The 20,362-nt window shown below is 47.8% G+C and overlaps 1 protein-coding gene across 1 annotated transcript; it reads right to left on the minus strand.

Annotated features, from left to right (window-relative positions):
• Nucleotides 1-604: 604 nt before the first annotated feature.
• Nucleotides 605-19,594, minus strand: WNT2B (Wnt family member 2B). The gene is made up of 5 exons (XM_007526943.3): nt 18,963-19,594; nt 8,450-8,670; nt 6,908-7,185; nt 5,774-6,038; nt 605-1,476 (listed from the first exon to the last, which is right to left on the minus strand). Exons 1-5 carry the CDS (start codon nt 19,163-19,165, stop codon nt 1,247-1,249), a joined length of 1,197 nt encoding a protein of 398 aa, XP_007527005.1. The 5' UTR covers nt 19,166-19,594; the 3' UTR covers nt 605-1,246.
• Nucleotides 19,595-20,362: the final 768 nt, after the last annotated feature.

The following is a 20,362-nucleotide window of genomic DNA, read 5'->3' on the forward strand; positions in this document are numbered from 1 at the left end:
TTGGAGATTCTGTGTCCTACCCTCTAGCTTACTGCTATATCTAGAGACTCAACTACTGCGAGCTTAATTAGGCAGTGAGTAGCAGCATGGAAGACATTCCCTTCCTGTTTAAGCCAAATGTGGAGTGAACAATAATAATCACCAGGACTTGAAGAATCACTAAATAAAGATTTGTTGAATAAATGGGGAAAGGCCGCTTTCTAAGCTGTTTACCACTTTGGCCCCAAGCCCCAACTCTCCTTCCCTCAGTGTGTAGCACACAATGGCTCTTGCTCCCAGTTTCAAAGGCTGGGGTCCTCTTATAAAATTGCCAGACTCAGAGATCCTTACCTGCCTGTGTGGGTTCTTGAGATCAGGGCTGCCACCCTTTCCCACCCTGCATGAATCACTTAGCCTTTACTAAGTGTTTTCAAACCTGGTTGACCACAAAAATAATGCAAGAGACATTAAAGAAAAAAAAAAAAACTAAGGCTTATGCACACTTACTGAATTGCTCTTTCCCAGGAATGGCTTGGGGTCTTTTAATGATCTAGGCATGGAACCCACTACACACCACTAAGTTTGGAACAGGACGCAAATGAGCAAATGAGGCAGTGCTATCTGATACAGACTAGAAGTTTGTATATGTTTATATAGTAACATAATTTTCCCCTATAAAACACAGCAGTTTCTAAACATATGAGCATGTGAATGTAATCTTGTCCATGATGGCAACCTTTGTCTAGAAATCCCAGGCTTTTGATAATGGGAGAATGTCATAGCCTGAGAGTTTATTTTGCTGTACCAGACAGTATGCTCAAACTGACCCAAGGAAGAGAGAAGTGGTTTCACCTCTGTCCTGTCTAGCTTCAGCCAGCTAGGTAGCTGCTCTCCCCAGGAGCCCTTCCTTTTGTACACACAAATAGTGTCAGGAAGCCAGTGCAAGAGAAAGGAAGAAAGAGACTTGACCATGTGCTTTAGTGCAACTCATATCACTCTGAAGACCCCTACCTTTCCCACTCTCCCTTCTAGCCTCCAGAGGTGGGAGTCTGGAAGCCACTGTTTCTTACATGCCTTGCCAACTCCTTCCCAGGGCTAAGGAGCCAACCAGGACACCAGAGTCTCTCTGGGTCACTCTTCAAGTCCTTAAATAGAAGCTGTGGCAGCCCAGGGCTGAGTGAGGGTGGAGGAAGGTGTGCATGCAAAGATCTTGTGCTTTTTGAGTCAGGAGGTTTGGAGTGGAGGGATGAGTGAGGTATCTCTACATTCAGGTCTGGTCCAGCCACTCTGCCTTCTTGGGGGCCTTGCAGGTATGGACATCCACAGTGTTTCTGCACTCCTTACACCGTACGGCACAGCACCAGTGGAACTTGCACTCACACTGGGTAACACGGGTTACTCGAGTTGTGTCATACCCTCGGCCACAGCACATGATTTCACAACCATCCGTCCCTTTTGACGTCTTGCTGCAGACACGGCCTGCAGTGCCTAGAGAACCTGGGTGGGGAAGACAGTGAGACCCAAGTTACCTCTTATGTCTGTTGCTTGGGTTCCCCTGCCCACATCCTCATGAGCAAACTATAAAGAATCCCTTTTCCTGGAAATATACCCACTAGCCAAAATGATCATCTTGTCTCTGTCCTCTATACCCAGCTTATTTCTTCCCACCATCAGTGCTCTGCCTAAAGACCACTGTCTTCACCTGCACTGCCCTCCCAGCCAATACCCATCTCCACATCCTCCTCAAGACAAAATCATCATAATTGTTAGAGCTGGGTGAGGACTCTCTACTTTATGTCTGACGTGTTCCATAATAAAAAGTTGTTAAAAAACCCAGCCTATAATTTATCTTTTCCAAGAAGTCTTGCCACAGCTCTAACACCACTACCATGTGTTAGTAGTTTTGTCTTTAGTTTATATTTTATTAAGTTGTCCTACACAAGAGAGTAGGGCAGCATGACACTGAAAGTGTGAGCCTGATATCAGATTGGCTAGGTCTAAAATCCAGTTCTGCTGCTTCTCAGTGTGTGACGTAGCACGTTAGTTACTGTCTCTCTGTGCTTTCGTTTTCTCACATTGAAGATAGGCCTAATAACAGGGTTTAACTCAAAGGATTGTTATATCTGTTTTTTTTTTTTTTTTCCATCTGGGTTACTGCTGGGGCTTGGTGCTGCACTACAAATCCACTGGTCCCAGTGGCCATTCCCACTCCCTTTATTTATTTTTTCCTTTCTTTCTAATTTTTATTAGATAAGACAGAGAAATTCAGAGAGGACAGGGAGATAGAGAAAGGAAGAAAAAGAGTGACACATGCAAACCTGCTTCACTGCTGGTGAAGCGAACCCCCTGCAGATGGGGAGCAGGGGGCTCAAACCCAGATCCTTACAGTTGGTAATATGTGCACTTAACTGGGTGTGCCATCGCCTGCCCACCAGGTAATCTCTGTTCAACTGAGGTGAACTGACTAGCATGACTACTTAGAGGAATACTCATAAGGAATTCCTGAAGATTGTCCCTTGCCTTAGGCCTTACAGTGGGAACTCTTAAGAATAGAAATGGGACTATCCCCTGTACGTAGAATGTGCAAGACCTCATTCTGACTGGTTTCAGCAAAAGAAATTTTGCCAACAGGTCATAAAATCATGGAATTAAAAAAAATTTATTTATTTATTCCCTTTTGTTGCCCTTGTTATTTTATTGTTGTTATTGATGCCGTTGTTGTTGGACAGGACAGAGAGAAATGGAGAGAGAAGGGGAAGACAGAGAGGGGGAGAGAAAGACAGACACCTGCAGACCTGCTTCACTGCTTGTGAAGCGACTTCCCTGCAGGTGGGGAGCCGGGGGCTTGAACCTGGATCCTTATGCCAGTCCTTGCGCTTTGCGCCACTTACACTTAACCCGCTGTGCAACCGCCTGACTCCTGGATTTCTTTTTTTTAAGGGAGAGACCTAGTCTTTTCCCAAAGGTGGGAAAATGTCTAGCCTTGGGGTTCAAAAAAGGAGATCAGACTAACTTATTTCTAAAGCAGTAGTTTCACTGGGATGTGGGAAGAGAATGCAAGAACGTTTATATATATTTTTTATCTCATCAATTTGAAATATCTGTTATATATATATATATATGTTTTAGAATGTATGGTTGGTACAATGGAAAGTAGATATAATTTATAAGAAAATACACAGGGTGGAGGGTAGATAGCATATGGTCATGCAAAGAGACTCTCATGCCTGAGGCTCCAAAGTCAGAAGTTCAGTCCCCCACACCACCATAAGCCAGAGCTAGGCAGTGCTCTGGTAAAAAAAAAAAATTAATTTCTAAAAAAAAAGAAAATACACACAAATATTTTTAAAGACACACACACACACACACACACACACACACACACACACACACACACCGGAAGACCATGCTCACTCTGGTATATGCACTAGGATCTAATATGGGACCTTACACATGCAAGTCCTATACTCTACCCACGGATTCACTTTTGTGAATCTAATTTTATTTTTTACATATCTATTTATTTTTATGAGACCAGAGAACCTGCTGTGTTATAGCAGAGCTTCAACATGCAAATCTTGTGCTCTAACATGCTGAGCTATCTCTGCTCAAAGTTCTTAACAATACAAGCAAATGTCTCAAAATGTTTGATGACCACTGCTTTAAATTGTGGACTGATTAGGTCCACTATATATGCTACCCTTCTAATTCTTAAGTCCTCTTCTATACTCTGGATCTGAGCAGTCCACTGTAATAGACTCTATGACCATATTTAGGTTAAAATTAATTACAAATCGATTTTTAAAGCTCATTTCCTCAGTCATACTAGCTATATTCAGTAAATAGCCACATGTCATTCCCATATCATATACCATTTCAGAAAGCACAGAAGTAAAATATTTTTGCCATCACAAAAAATTCAGTGGTACTGGACTACTTTGGAGTCTCCTTTGGAGGAAATCCCTGGCTCCACACTCCATTCTGCTATGACTTATACCCTCTAAAAAGTCATCTCCCACTTTACGTTTTATGAAGCCTACCTTTATGCCTCTGAGAAAAACCAACACCCATGCCATATCTTCCCTCCTACCTCCAGAGATCTTTCCCTGAGGTGTATTTTAGGTATGGTAGCAAAGGTTTTATAGCACACCTCAGGTGTCATGGAATTGTTTCCAGGCACTCAGATATTAGTCCTGTGAATTCCTTGGGGACTATATGATGTGTGTGTGTGTGTGTGTGTGTGTGTGTGTGTGTGTGTGTGTTGGGGGAGAGAAAGACATATCTAAAGGCAGGAAATAGCCAGGATAATAAAAGGATTCCCTTCAACATTTTTTTTCCTCCTAGCACCCTTCAAAGCACACAAACTACTTTCTTTATTACTTGAGTGGAGCCCCACCAGATTCTGTGCCCAGTTTTGCTCTGAGCCACTTGACTCTCTAGGAACAACAGTGATGGGTGAAAACAAATAGTACCAAAGACAGCTGAGGTTTTGGTTCTAGCTCATCCTACTTTTGACTGCCATGTCTACAGAGAAGAGTGGAAGACCATCATAGAACCAGAGGAAGTACAGTTCTAGTGCACTGCTTGTTACTCCTAGTTTAAGCTATTTGAACCTGAAATAAAAGCTAAGATGGTAACTTGGTGGACTATCATCTTCCACCATCCCCAAGATAGAACAGATATCTAAAACATATTAAAAAGAAGTAATTTGCTGCCTTCTGCCAATGGTTAGCCTATGGGAAGGATCTCCTCTTTCCTTGTTTCCCCAACTCTTATTTTGGAATCTTCAAATGCATCACACTGAATAAAGTTTTTCTTGGTCATTCATAGTCTGTTCTGAACATATATTTCTCTTTAGTTCCCTTACTGATTAATCTTTATTCTTAGAACTGACCATGACCCCTTGCCCCTCTCTCTCACATACACACAGAACACACCTCTGCCTACTCTTTTCTGTAGACATCCAGATTAGCCCCCCATACTTTGGGGAACAGCTTTGACTCTTTGATTTCACATAGTCAGACTAACTTTTCTTGATGTCTCCAGCCATCACTCTTGCAGTTTTATTTGTCTAGCTGTTATTTTCCCCTTCATTTCTTTAACTAGATTATGAAGAGCCAAGCACTTAGGAAAGCACTTTATGCTTCTGTTTAGCCCACACAAGGCTCAATACCAATAATGGGAGACTTAGAGTACCCACCATATTCCTAGAAGCTGGGCTGTAAAAGAGTAAGACATGTGTCCTGGAGCTCCACTCCCCCAGAGCCCCACCTCACTAGGGAAAAAGAGAGGCAGGCTGGGAGTATGGATCGACCTGTCAACGCCCATGTTCAGCGGGGAAGCAATTACAGAAGCCAGACCTTCCACCTTCTGCATCTCACAATGACCTTGGGTCCATACTCCCAGAGGGTTAAAGAATAGGTAAGCTATCAGGGGAGGGGATGGGATACAGAGTTCTGGTGATGGGAATTGTGTGAAGCTGTACCCCTCTTATCCTGTGATTTTGTCAATGTTTCCTTTTTATAAATAAAAAATTTAAAAAAATACTGACATGCACACTTAAAAAAAAAAGAGTAAGACATGGCCTCACCTTTTTTCTCAGCAAGGGTCTGGCTGACTGAGGCACATCTCAGTAATTTTATAACAAGATTTTTATGTGGGGAAAGGAATGACTACTCCCATGCCTCCTACCACCTTTCCTAATTCCTGAACCTGAACAGGTACAATCAACCAGGGATCCCTGTCACAAGAACCAGGACTCCCATGTTCCTCCCTCCCTGCTTCACTTACTCACCTGCAGCCTTGTCCAAGACACAGTAGTCTGGGGAGTTGTCGAAGTAGACAAGGTCGGTCCGGGTGGCACGACGATAGCCTTGGCGGGCTGCTGTGAAGTTGGCACCATCCTGGGTGGCTGTCACCTGCACAGCCCCATCATAGCGCCGCCTTAGGTAATCACCTGTCCGGCGGAAGTCTGAGAGGGCACGCCAGCAGGTGCGCAGAGTGCAGGAGCCACTCACGCCGTGGCACTTACACTCCAGTTTCAGGAACCGACGCACAGCCTGAGAGGTGGAGAGGAAGGTGAAGGAAAGGCAGCTAGTCAGGGCCCTTTGTAGTCACCCATCCCTAGAACTAAATGCATGCATGGCCGGAGGTAGGCTGACTCTGGTCCTGGACAGTTAAGTGAGCCATGAGAACTTCCTGGACCAACAGTGTTTCATTCTTTCGTTCTTTCTTTCTTTTCTTTCTTTCTTTCCTTCTTACTTCCTTTCTCTTTTTACCAGAGCACTGTTCAGCCTTGGCTTATAGTGGTGTGGGGGATTGAACCTGGGACTTTGGAGTCTCAGGAATGAGAGTCTGTTTGCACTACCATTATGCTGTCTACCTCCACCCTCCAATAGTGTTTTCCTTTTCCCAATATCCCATGTGGACTTTAGAGCCACAAGATTCTGCTCCTGGTTATAGGATGCTGGCACATTCCTCTCCTTTCACACATTTTAGTGTTCAAGGCTCCATTCCTTCTACAGTTGTCATGTGTCATTCTGTGTATTGCCACATCACCCTGAACATGCTGAACTTGTCTAATGTGTCATTCCTGAGCATAGTACTAGGCACACCGGAGGTACTCAAGTACCAGTGAGCTGACTACAGCAAGCTTTTATCCCCCTCAGCTTTTAAAGAGATAGTTTTTACAGTGATCTTCCTTTTTTTTTTTCCCCCATCTTCCCTGACATTCCACCGATGTGAAGATTCTTCATGCCCCTGATTTAACCTAGGCATCCCCAACCTCCCTTGCATTTACTGCTCCTGTCACAGGGGGTTGGGGCCTTTGGAAGTGATCCAGAAGACTTCACTGCTCCCACCTTCATATTCACACTTATTAATCTCCCCCAACAAATACAAATATGAATGCACAGACTTGAGTACTGACCGTGCGACCACAGCGGTTGTTATGTAAGTTCATGAGGGCCCGGGCATCCTTAAGCCTCTTCTCTTTGGCATCCACAAAGGCCTTGGCAAAACGAATGCCATAGTGGATGTTGTCACTGCAGCCACCCCAGTCAAAGTCGCCTCGTTGGTCATGGTGTCGGCCGCGGGTGTAGGGGTCACAGCTGCACACACTTAGTTCCCCCTGGCTGCAGGCACGTGTGATAGCGTGAACCACCCCTGCTGATGAGATGGCATACACAAATGCTGCCTCCCTGCTACCTAGAGAGAGAAAGGCAAGATTGTGTTTCATGAAAGAAGCCCATGTCAGACCCCTTTTTCAGTCCAAACTACTGCTTACTGAAAGCTTCTTGCTTCTCCTTTCTCATAGCCACCCTCATATTCCATTCCTTCAAGGTGCCCTTCCCTTTTAAGAGCAGTACTCAGACTATTTGGCCTTCTCCTCTTGCCCTTCACTAGCCTCTACCTACTTCTTTCCACACTTGCCTGACCTCTCAAGATGACCTGTGTTCTTGCTTCCTTTCCAAATTCCCTAAGTTTATCCACTGGAAGGTTTCACAGTGAATCATCCACTTCCATTGAATGGCAAGCCTGGCTCACATAAGTCTTCCGGGGTCCACATTCCAGATTTTTGCAGGTCCATTCTGCTGGACAGTTCCCCTGTAATGGCTAACCCAGGCTGGGGGTCAGCCTGTTTGGAAAGACATGCTACTCCTTCTCTCCCTGCTCTCAAGGACTGATTAGTCCTTAACTCCTGTCTTCCCGACACCTCCAGATTCCCATCCCATTCCCTTTCTCATAGTTTACTGTTTAGCTCTGCTTAGCTGTTTTGCTGAGCTGGTGCCAAACCGCCGACTCTAAATATTTATATATCACCTTTCTGTTTTTCTCTTGTCCCCATTACAGCAGAGTTGGGAGCATTGGGATGAGGGTAGTGATGGTGAGGGTCAGAACAGTCTTCAGCCTTATGAAGAATTCCTGACTGAGGGGTAAGGAAAGGAGGGAAAGGCAAGAAGAGAGATGGGGGTGCTTGGAACACTGTTGCTCTGCTCCACAATCCCAGAACTCTGGGATTTTAGCTAAGGTACTGAGGGTCAATTCCCACTGCATTCTGCGTTCAGCCCACCATGGTTTCTCTATTACAGAATAGTGTGTAGGTAAAGAGGGGGGCATGCCTGCCTTACTCCTCTTCTACTCCAAGAATATAAAGGGAAGGAGGGGCTGGATGTAGGCACATGTAGAAAATGCACACAAAAGGACCCGGGTTCAAGTCGCTGGTCCCTACCTCAGCAGGGAAGCTTCGAGTAGTGAAGCAATGCTGCAGGTGTGTTTCTATCTCCCTCTTTATTTCCTTCTTCCCTCTCAATTTCTCTTTATCAAAAAGGAGGAAAAGAAGAAAAGAATGAGAGAAAGACAAAGGGAGAAGGAAAGAAAGAGAGAGAGAGAAAGAAAAAAGAGAGAGGGAAGGAGAGAAAGGAGAGAAAAGAAAGGGAAGGAACTGGGGCAGGGAGGAAGAGGCCCCTACTTCTGAGCATGACACGGCCAAAGACCGTGTGGTCCCGGTCCAGCGTGGTGCAGTTCCAGCGGTGGTGGCGGAACTGGTGCTGACACTCCCGGATCCATTCTCGAGCACCCTCGCCCACTGAGCGCATGATGTCTGGGTAACGCTGGCACAGCTGCCGCTGCCGACTCACCAGGCCAGGGACGTTGTCACAGATCACTCGGGCCCCCAGGGCCCCGATGTACCTGCAAAGTGGAAGTGGCCCAGTCAGTGTCCCAGCCCTTTTTCTGTGTCAGAAAGGAGTTGGAGGGGCAGTATTTAGATCTTAGAGTGGTTCCTTTCCCTCCAACCACATCCCCTGAGGTCTAGGAGTAGAACTGTTCTCCACAAACTCTGGGGAAATCATCCCACAACTTCAGAGAGAGTGTAATTCAGTGGTCTTCCACCATCACCAATTCCCCAGCCAAAGGCCAAAGTGACACACACTCTCATAACACAGGCCAGGCATGTGTCACATATACAGAAGCTGTGGGCATGTCACACAAACCCAGTGCCTGTTTATTTAATAAACATTAAGGTCCTCACAGAAAAATAAACTAACAAATCAAGAGTCTAAGACAACACTCTTACACCCACATAAAAGGCATGTACTGCATGACTAGCTCATGAAACATAGTTGGGGGAAGAAAGATGGAGACAGGGAGGAGGCTGGTGGGAAGAGACATAGCTCTAGTCATTTCCCATGTAGCTAAAAACCTTATTCCCATCCCCAGGGTCTAGTGAGAAAGACACCTCTCCCCTCCAGACACACATACAAGTTCCCCCTACCTCCCACCACAAATTTGAATTTAGGGCTCTATGGCTCTTCTAGTTAACAAGTCCTTTAGGCAGTGCTGTGAATGAACTCAGGGCCTTGTGCATACACAGAAATACTAATCTACCTCCTGGACCAACTGTTTTTTATTCTGTACTTAAAATATATATATTTATTTAGTGGTGGGCACAGACAGACGAAGAATGAACCAGAGCATCACTCTGGCACTGGAAGTGCTAGGTGCTAGGGATCACTCAGCACCACATGTTGAGAGTCCAGCATTTTATCTACTCTGCCACCTCCTGGGCTGCTTTTTGAGAGGGAAAGAGAAAGGGACATGGTCAGAGGGAGACAGAAGAGACACCAAAGCACTGTTCTACCATTCAAAGTGGGATCTTCCAATCTTCCAGTTGTTCCCAAGTGGTGCCCAGGATCAAACCCAAGGCCTCCCATAGGTGCTGTACCCATCAAGCCAACTCCTGAGCCCCCTGTTGAGCCACTTAGATTTGTCCTACCAACCCATGGTGCATGATGTCCTGCATGGACCTGTATGGACAGAGGACTGTTTGTACTGAGTAACCACATGTCATGATAAAGTAGTAAGTTAATACATTTCATATTCCAGCCCCCCCCCAGACAGCAATTTTTAAAATTATTTTTCCTTTTATTTATCAGAGGGATTAATGGTTTATAGTTGTCAGTAAAACACAATAGTTGGTACATGTGTAACATTTCTCAGTTTTCTGCATAACACTCTAACCTCCCCCCACCCCCTGTCCTCTGCCGTCATTTTCAAGGACCTGAACACCGCCCCTCCCCAACCCCAGAGTCCTTTACTTTGGTGCAATATACCAAATCCAGTCCAAGTTCTATTTTGTGCTTCCACTTTCTGTTCTTATTTCTCAGCTTCTATGAGTGAGATCAGCCCATGTTCATCCTTCTCTTTCTGGCTTATATCACTTAACATGATTCCTTCAAGCTCCATCCAAAATGAAGCAGAGAAGGTGAATTCACCATTTTTAATAGCTGAGTGGTATTCCATTGTGTATATATATACTACAACTTACTCAGCCACTCATCTGTTGTTGCATTTTAAAAAAAGCATTATTTGGGCAAGGGAGAGAGCATTATGGTTATGTAAAAGACTCTCATACCTGCGACTCTGATGTCCCAGGTTCAAATCCCCACACTACTATAAGCCAGAGCTGAGCAGTGCTCTAGTAAAATAATAATAATAATAAATATATATACATATATATTTGTTATGAGCAAGGAAAGAGAGATGAGAAGACAGCTCATCTCTGGCATAGGTGGTACTAGGAATTGAAACTGTAGCCTCTAAGGCCCCAAGCATGTAAGTTCTGTACTCTAACAGGCTGAGATAAACTTCACAGCCAGTATGAGGTTTTTTGTTTTTTTTTAAAGATTTGGGGGCTGGACGATGATTCACCCGATTGAGTGCACATGTCATTATGCACCAGGACCCAGGTTCAAGTCCCTGGTCCCCACATGCAGTGATGAAACAATACAGCTTTCTCCCTCTGTCTCTCCCTTCCCTCTCATTTTCTGTCTCTATCAAATAAAATATTTTTTAAAAGATTTGTTTGGACCAGTGAGATAGCTCACTTGAGTAGTGTGATGCTTTGTTGTGTGTGTGTGACCCAGGTTCAAGTCAGGTCCTCACTACATTGGAGGAAGCTTCAATGGTATAGTCTCTTTCATTCTCTCTGCCTCTCTGTATCAAAGAGAGAGAGAGAGAGAGAGAACCAGAGCATCATTGTGCACATGTGATGCCAGAGACATCGTGCTTGAGAGTTCAACACTGTATCCATTGCATCACCTCCTGGCCACCCACCCTACACATATTTTTAAAGACTGTTGACTGGCATGAGCTATTAAAAGGTGAATTTCAAAAATCATTCTCTAATTTCTCAAGACAATACTTCTCTCTTCACTCAAATACTTCTAGCTCTGGACTCTACTACAAACCTCAGGGAGAACATTTTGGATAGAAATCAAGGGTATGGGGGCCAGGTGGTGGCACACCTGGTTGAGCGCACATCTTACAGAGCGCAAGAAGCCAGATTTGAGTCCCCGGTCCCCACCTGCAGGAGGAAAGCTTCACAAGTGGTGAAGCAGTGCTGTAGGTGTCTCTCTGTATCTGTTTCCCTCTCTATAACCCCCTTCCCTCTCAATTTCTGGCTGTAACCCCCTTCCCTCTCAATTTCTATCCAATAAATAAATAAATAAATATTTTTAAAAAATAAAAAAATAAAGAAGTCAAGGGTATATTATCATCTTTTATTGCCACAAAGCCACCAAATGAGACCTGACTCATTCATACTGCTCACACCCCTTATGTCCCTTCAGCACCCCTAGCATTGTCCTTGGAATTCTTTGTCCTCCTGTCCCAACACACCAAAGTGATGCCTTTCTCCGCCCCCCACCCCCCACCCCTTCTGAACAGGTGAGGGCCAGTGAGGGCAGTTGCTACTTCAGATAGAAAATGTTGGGTCAGGGCTGGGAATGAGCCTGTGGTTTGGGAAATGGCACAGAATGGATCCAGAAGTGGGTGAGAAGGGAAGGAAGGCTGTGGATAGGGAGGGGGAAAGCTGGACTGCCCTGAACTCTCTGCTTCCCCTTCCCCCAAACACACACACACACAATGAGAGAGAGAGAGAGAGAGAGAGAGAGAGAGAGAGACTGGATCACCACTAGTGACACTGAATCAAACAAAAACAAGGAGGGCTGATGCTGGCCTCTTCTGGATCTCAACAAGGCTGATGGGGCCCATCTGTCCTAGGGGAGGGCTGAGAGGGCAGGTCCACTGCTAACAAATCCATTGGAATCAGCGTCCCCTGCACTGTCCATCAGGGCAACAGCTTCCAGGAACAAACAAAATAAACAGCCTGGGCCAGGCCAGGCCGGAAAGGGCTGCCTGACGCACAGCCTGGGGAGTTACACCCACTGCCCTGGTGCTTTGTTTGGAGAACCAAGACCATTGGAATTGGAGCTTGTCCCTGTCTCACCACCACTCTGCTTCCCTGATGAGCACGAGTACTGTGCTAAGCAAGGGGTGTTTGTTTTTTTAACTGGGGCTTGGGGAGGAGTTGGGGGGTTGTTGAGTGGGAATGGGTGACTGGTAATCCAGCCCTTATGAGACAGTCTGGAGTGGGGCAGGCCAAACTCTGGCAAAAAGTCCTTCCTGTGGTCTGACTTAAATCCATTTCTGCTATAGCCCACACCGGTCCCTCTTGTTACATCCTCAAGGATCGTGGGAACATCTGTTCACTGTCCCAGATGGAAAGATAATTAAGTTTGCTTACTACCACCCTTATCCCACTAAGTAGCTGCTTCAAGATTCTGCAGGGAGCCAAGTGCCTACTAATTAACGGTCAGACCCTCATATGCTGGTGTGGGTGTTTCTAATAAGTCTGAATTTGAGATCCCCTCTGAGGTCAGCTCATACTTACACAAACATTAAGCTCTGCTTTTATGGGGCACAGAGATGTTTAAAGAACAGGTTGAGAGGAGGCAGTGGCTAAAGCTTTGGATCTAAAAGCATGAGATTCCTAATTTGATCCCTGGCGTCATATGTACTGGAATAATGCTCTAATTTCTCTTTTCTTTTCTTTCTTTCTTTTTTTTTTTTTTTTAAGTAGGTACGTTTGGACTTCCCACCTGTGCTGCATAGTTTTGGCTTAACTTCTTTAAAAAAATTTTTTTTATTATCTTTATTTGTTGGATAGAGACAGCCAGAAATCGAGAGAAAGGGGGAGATAGAGAGGGAGAGTGACAGAGAGACACCTGCAGCCCTGCTTCACCACTCATGAAGCTTTCTCCCTGCACGTGGGGGCCAGGAGCTCGAACCTGGGTCCTTGTGCACTATAACATGTGCGCTCAACCAGGTGTGCCACCACCTGGCCCCGAATGCTCTAATTTTCTCCATCTCTCTCTCTCTCGTCATTTTTAAAAAGATGTTTAAGGCATCTTCTGGCTCATAGTCTGATAACGGTCTACCCTCCTAGAAATTTTCCTTCCTTAGCTCCCACCCAGAATCTTCTCATTTACTTTGAATCAGTTCACATTGGTTTCTCTGACCAGGTGGCTCATCCCTACTCCAAGTCCCAGTTACTCCTAGTATAGGTCTCCGAGCAGGTGCATCAGCATCAACTGAGGGCTTATTAGACATGAACGGCTCAGGCTTACTGAATCACAGTCTGCATTTTACCAACATCCCCGAGTAACCTGAACGCACTGTTCCACAAAGACAGAGCTTTTTTTCTTTTCTTTTAATGTATTTTATTTATTTTGAGTAGAGCCAGAGAGAAGTTGAGAGGGGAGGGTGAGGTAAGGAGGGAGAGAGAGAGAGAGACCTACAACACTGCTTCACCACTTCTGAGCTTCTGCCCCTGCAGGTGGGAACCAGAAGCTTAAACTCAGGTCTCCGCATACTGTAATGTAATGTGTGCACTCAATCAAGTATGCCACCTCATGGCCCCTTCTTTTCTTTTCCCTCTTCTTCTTTCTTTGTTTCTTCCTTTCTTTCTCCTTGTGGAGCCAGGATCTTACACTTCCAAGCCATTTTTTTTTCATTCTTTTTACTTCAAATAGAGAGAAGGAGAGATACTACAGCGTTAAAGCTTCCCTGGTGCCATGGCACCTCCCATGTAGTGCTGGGACTCACAGTTCTCATGCATGGCTCTAAGGCATGCACCAAATCAGGTGGGTTATCTTTTGGCCCAAGGATTATTGTTTTCTTCAGAAATGAAGAAAACTTTGCTTGTTTTTTTTCTGGAAGTTTTGTTCACTTTAATATCTCTAGAACCTAGAACAGTAGGTACTTCATGATTTGCTGACTATACATGTAACATTGCTGATTGATCCCATCACTTCCTTTCCCCCCTAGGCAGCCATAAACTTCACTTTAATTATAACCTTCCTACTTAGTGACATTGCCAGCCCATTTGCAGATGTTTTCTGTTTGTGTCTTTTAAATGACAGCATGGGGTCACTTTTTAAAAAAGTCTTGGTTTATTAAAGAGAGGGGGGAGAAGGAGGGAGAAAGAAAGAAGAAAAAGAGAGAAAGAAAAAAGAAAGAAAGAAAGAAAGAAAGAGAGAGGGGAAGAAAGGAAGCGGGAGGCCGGGTGGTAGCACAGTGGGTGCATATTAAGTGCATACGGCGTGAAGCACCGGTTCCAGCCCCTGGCTCCCCACCTGCGGGGGGGGGGGGGTGAGGGTCACTTCACAAGTGGTGAAGCAGGTCTGCAGGTGTCTATCTTTCTCTTTCTCTCTCCTTCTCTCTGTCTTCCCCTCCTCTCTCGTTTTCTCTCTGTCCTATCCAACAACAACAGCAATGACAATAATAATAACAGCACTTATAAACAACAAGGACAACAAAAGGGAAAAAATAGCCTCCAGGAGCAGTGGATTCGTAGTGCAGGCACCAAGCTCCAGTGATAACCCTGCAGGCAAAATAAATAAATAAATAAAAAGTAAATAAAATTTTAAAAAAAGAAAGGAAGGAAGGAAGAATAAAAGTCAGCACAACACTCCAGCACATGCAGAGCAGAGGATCCAATGTGGTACCTCTACTCATAAATCCTGTGCTCTGCCACTATGCCACTTCCCTGACCTCGAGGGATTCTCTTTCTGATGCCCCCACCTCTGCTTTTCTTTTATAACCCCTAGTAAGCATGGTTCAACCTAGCCCACATACAACTTTCAACACAGGGATAAAACTACTAACCTCCCCTGAATCTATTTAATTTTTTTTTCTTTATTGGGGGATTAATGTTTTATAGTTGACAGTAAATACAGTAGTTTGTACATGCATAACATTCCCCAGTCTTCCACATAAGAGTTTTCCTCTGAGTCTATTAGCACAACGCTATGCATGGTGGTAGTTCACAGTCTGCAACACAAATCCTATGAGAAACAGAAAGATGGAGATGAAGATGTTTTAGGTGCAGAACCTGAGGCTAAGGGAAAGTAAGTGAAAATACCAAGTTTTTTCCCATCAGGTTTAGACAGAGACGTCTCAGTGTGGACCAAGGACATCTGACTACTATGTCCAAGCTCATTGTTATTCTAAGGACAAGAGAAGTCCACAGTCTTAACTAGGAACAGACCAATCTGGCTCGGAAGTTGCTGTGAACTTGAGGAAGTTTCTCACTACTACTTTCCTATTCCTTTTTAAAAAATTTTCTTTATTGGGAAATTAATGTTTTACATGCATAACATTTTCCAGTTTTCCATAGAACAATACAACCCCCACTACCTACTCCTTATTTATTTATTTATTTATTTATGGCACAAGTGTCTTGTGCCTTTGCAATACCACTACTCCTGTGTCAACTTTTTCATTCTTTCTATTCTAGCTAGAGCAAGAGAGGGAAAAGAAAAACAGGGATGGGGTGAGGGGTGCACCATGGCACTGCTTCTCTGTTCATGGTTCTTCCACGGAGCCCAGTTCCCAGGCAATGCTGGGGCTGGAACCCAGGGCCAGGTGCATAGTTTCATGCCCCTGTTAGTTGGTGGCAGTGGTGACATTATGCTCTAACAGGCATGCACCCTACTGGGTGAGCTATCTCTCAGTGCCTCCCACACTTTCTTCAGGCACAAAATGATAATCATAACTGTATATACCTCACTAAATTATTTTGATAATTAAGGAAAATGATGCTTGTAATGTTCTTAGCTACACTGACTGGAGTCTAGTATTAAGGACCCATTGAATGTAAGCAGCTGCTGTTGGTAAAACAAAAAAATAAGGCCAATGTTGGGATAATACCCTGTTCCTCCTCCTTTATGACTATGAGCACTCTTGCTTCTGTGATTCCCTACATCCCAAACCCTGTAGAATGCAAAATGCAACAGGGAAGCACATGCCAAAAGTCCTCTGTTCCTTGCTCTGCTTGTCCTAGATTAAGAAGAGACATGGTCCAGGAGGTACAGTGGATAAAGCAATGAGAAAGCCATTGGACTCTTGAGCTTGAGGTCCCTAGTTAAATCTCCAGTAGCATATGTATCACAGTAATGGTCTGGTTTATCCTCTCTCTCGTTAATAAATAAACAAAACCTTTAAAAAAAAAAGGTGAAGAGACCACCTGTCTCTTTCCAGTTAAAAGCAGAGAGAATGGAGTAGTGGCTGTATAGTATGGGGCAGAGAAGTGAAAAAGACCTGTTAGCTGGTGGTAGTGGTGACTTTCTGCTCTAAAGTGGAACACAGGCACTGAGTTCATAGGAACCTCTCCAGAGACAGTTCACAGTGTGAACATGGGAAAAGACTGGGCTTACCTGGGGGGGCTTAGCCCACCTTGAAAAAGCAGCTTTCCACTTCATCACAGAAGAACCGATCATTAAGGCAGTTTACCTGGAACCTGCCAACTCTGGCAGGTGAGAGGTAAGAGGACTGAACTAATCTGGGCACTCATGCTGTCATCTCTCTATTCCACAGGACTGCTGAGTCCCTCTGTATCACCCACCTGCCTGCCTGCCTCCCTAGCTCTTACACCCAGGAGTTTTCCCAAAATCTTTCATATGAACCACGTGGGGGAGAGTAGTGGCAGCAGAAAGGAAAAGGGAGCAGGGGCTAAGGGACAAAATGGAGATGGGTAAAAACCCCAGTTGACTATTTAGGAACCACTATCAGGATGCTGAAACTATCAGAGGCATACTTCCTCCCCTAGATGCCAGGTATTGTTCAAGAATGACTCTAAAACTAGGAAGAAGCAACCCAGGGATCCTAAAAGCAAACTGCCATTTGGGATGGATAAAGATGTATAGTGGGGGAGTCAGGTGGTAGTGCAGAGGGTTAAGCGCTGGTGTTGCAAAGCAGAAGGACTGGCGTAAGGGTCCCGGTTCGAGCCCCTGGCTCCCCACCTGTAGAGGGGGTTGCTTCACAGGCAGTGAAGCAGGTCTGCAGGTGTCTATCTCTCTCCCTCTCTGTCTTCCCCTTCTCTCTCCATTTCTCTCTGTCCTATCCAACAATGACATCAATAATAAAAACAAGACTGATAAGCAACAAGGGCAATAAAAGGGAAAAAATAGCCTCCAGAAGCAGTGGATTTATAGTGCAGTCATCGAGCCCCAGTGATAACCCTGGAGGCAAAAAAAAAAAAAAAAAAGATGTGATACCAGCCGGTGGTGGCACACCTGGTTGAGTGCACATGATAAAGTACGCAAGGACCGAGGTTTGACTACCCGGTCCCCACCTGCAGCAGGGAAGCTTCACGAGTGGTGAAACAGGGCTGCAGGTGTCTGTCTCTCTCCCTCTCAATCACTCCCTTCCCTCTCAATTTCTGGCTGTGTCTATCCAATAAATAGATAAAGATAAAAAAACATGTATAATGGTCTGTCTCTTCCCTGAAGGGCCACCAAAAACAGAAGCCCCCAGTGGGACCCAGCTGGTGAAAATACAGGCAGGCTCTGATTCACATTGAGCTCTGGAAGGCTTTTCTCCTTGTCCCCCTTCTTCCCTTTCCCTTTCCCTTTCTAAAGGAATGTTTCCAGCCAGATGGAAGATATGGGCCTTGCTGTTCCCCCATCCAGAACCCCCCTCCTTGCTTTCCCCAACACTGCAGAGATTAAAAAAAGATCCAAAAGAGAGATTTTTCTGAAACAGGAAAACGGGGGTGGGGGTGGGGTGGGATGGTGTGTGTGTGTGTGTGTGTGTGTGTGTGTGTGTGTGTTGGGGGGTGGGGATGGAAGGACGCATCTTGAAATGATAGGAATCTGCAGCTCAATCCTGCCGGCCCCTCAGCCAGCTACCCCCTCACCCTTATAGCTAAGATTCCTTGTCCAGCAGAGAAAATCCACAGGGTGCAAAGGGAAAAAAGACTACACTTTGGGGGAGGGGTGTGAAGGAGGGTCAGGGTAAGGGGGGAGGGTAGGCAGGCCATGGATGGAGTGGAGCAACAGCCCAGACTAACAGATTGGAGGGAGAAGGAACATGAGAAAACGGAATCTTCCCTCCCCAATTCTGCTCCTTGCCCTGCACCCCCCCCCCCCCCGCGCGCGCCGCCCCTCATGGGGGAAGAAGTGCATCCCAGTCTTGAGAGAGGAAAAAAGATGAGTGACATTCAAGGCTGGTGGGCTGGAGGAAGGGGACTGAGGAAATAATTGACATCTAGTGGACTTTAAGTCTTTTGCTTCATCTGCCTTCTTCCAAAGCCTCTGGAGTGTGAGATCTGCAGGAAATGCGCCGAGAGGGGTCCTTAGTCCTCCAGGAATCCAGAAATTTCGGGGAGAGCTCCGGTGATTGGGGGGGGGGGATAGAGATCAGCAGGGAAGAAAGAGAGAGAAGGAGAGGTAGCAAGGTTGGAAGTGATATCCTCCAACGATCATCTAAACAAACATCTAAATTTTATGCAAGCCCAAGTGTTTTGTTTGTTTTAATTGTGGGAGCTAATGGGGTAGTTTCCTTCTTCTTCCCCTCCTCCAATTCTACTCCGAAAACGTGCTGGGCGCTGCGACCGCCCCGAAGCCCGTGTCTGGGTGCGGAAGAAGCGTGCGGGACTCTTCCGTCTGGCCACCTCCCCGTGGGGCGACCTGGGTGCCCAAGAGTCCCCACCGGACAGTCACCGAAGGGTGACTGCTCCACGCACCCAGCGTTCAGCGCTCCGCGCCGTCGAGTGACAGTCCTGCCCCCGCCACCTCTGACTCCCTCAAAGCCACTACCTGGCAGATGCCCCCGCACCTCCCCCCTCCCCCCGCGCTCACCACCAGGACGTGTCCACGCGGGCCGGCAGCGTCAGCAGCAACAGCAGCAGCAGGCAGGCGAGGCCGCAGCGGGCCGGGCCGTCGGGGGCGGCGGGTCTGGGCGCGGGCGCGGGCGCGGGTGTGGGCGCGGGTGTGGGGACAGGGGCGCGGGCGCGCCGAGAGGGGAGCTGCGCGGCTTCCTCCGCGACCCCTGGCCTCAGCATAGCTCCCCCGAACTCTCGCCGCGCGGCCCCGAGGGGCGTGGACGGGGCGCGGGTGCTCAGGCTGCTCCGCCTTCTCCCCCCTGGGGGGCCATGGGACGCGCGGGCGAGGGGTCCCGGGAGCACCTGGGCGGCTGGAACCGGAGTTGGAGCGTGGGGGCGGGTGCGAGGAGCGGCTCCCCGAGACCGATCCCGGACGGCGCGGCACGGAGCGGAGCGAGGGAGCCGGGCGCACTGGCCGGCGAGGGCGCGGTGTCGGGGCTGCGGGCCGAGTGCGCGGACAGCCCCCGCGGCCGCAGGCTCTCATTGGACGGCGCGGGGCGGGGCCGGGGCCGGGGACACGCGCGGCACTCAGGGCGGCTCCGCCCGCGCGGCCCCGGGCGCCCGGAGCCCGAGGTGTGGCGGCCGCCCCCGCACCCCCCCCCCCCCGCCCGCGCCCCCACCTGCCCCGCGCCCCGCCGCGCAGGGTCCGCGCCGGGTCCGCGCCGACGCCACCGGGTCCTAGTGTCCCTCATGCGGCTCTGGGACCCCGTGCGGGGCTGGGCGGGGCTGCGGACCTGCGGGGGGGGGTTGGAACCGGGGTCACTGGCGGGGCGCGTCCTCCTGGCCCGGGATCCCGCTGGCGCTTCCAGGCTGGGGGGCCATCTCGGCCACCCGGGCGGCGGGAGGGGCCGAGCTCCCCGCTCCACTGCCTGGCGGGCGCCCTCAGTGGGGCTCCCCGACCCCCAGACCCCCGCACTCACTGCCTCCACCCCGTACCGGCGGCCGGGAGAGGGTGGCCCGGTGGACGGGTCACACCTGCGGGCCGCGCGCGGACTGGCCGCCCTTGGCCGCCCGGCCTGCAGAGCGCAGTCACCCGCGGCTCCCTGGTGCCCCAGCCCCGCACCCCTTCGGGCGGGACTGAGAGTCTGAAAGAATCAGAAACAGCTGGGCGGCTTTCCGGAGGCAAGGCTGAGGCCGGGGTGGGGGTCTCCCACTTCCAGAGGGAGTGGGAGCCCCACAGACACTTCGCTCCTATCCCTTCCCACTCTTCCTTCACTTAGGTCCCTTCTGATCCCAGGCCCCCACACCACCTACTTCCTACGTCCTATGCGGGGACTTTCTCCTCGCACCCCCAACACCCCCCCACACACACAATCCCCAGGCAGGTAGATGTCCCAGCAGAGTGGCCTTTGACTTTCCAACCCTCAGATCTTCCAG

This window comes from Erinaceus europaeus, chromosome 11 (genome assembly GCF_950295315.1).
Source record: "Erinaceus europaeus chromosome 11, mEriEur2.1, whole genome shotgun sequence".
In the NCBI taxonomy this organism is placed as follows: Eukaryota; Metazoa; Chordata; class Mammalia; order Eulipotyphla; family Erinaceidae; genus Erinaceus; species Erinaceus europaeus.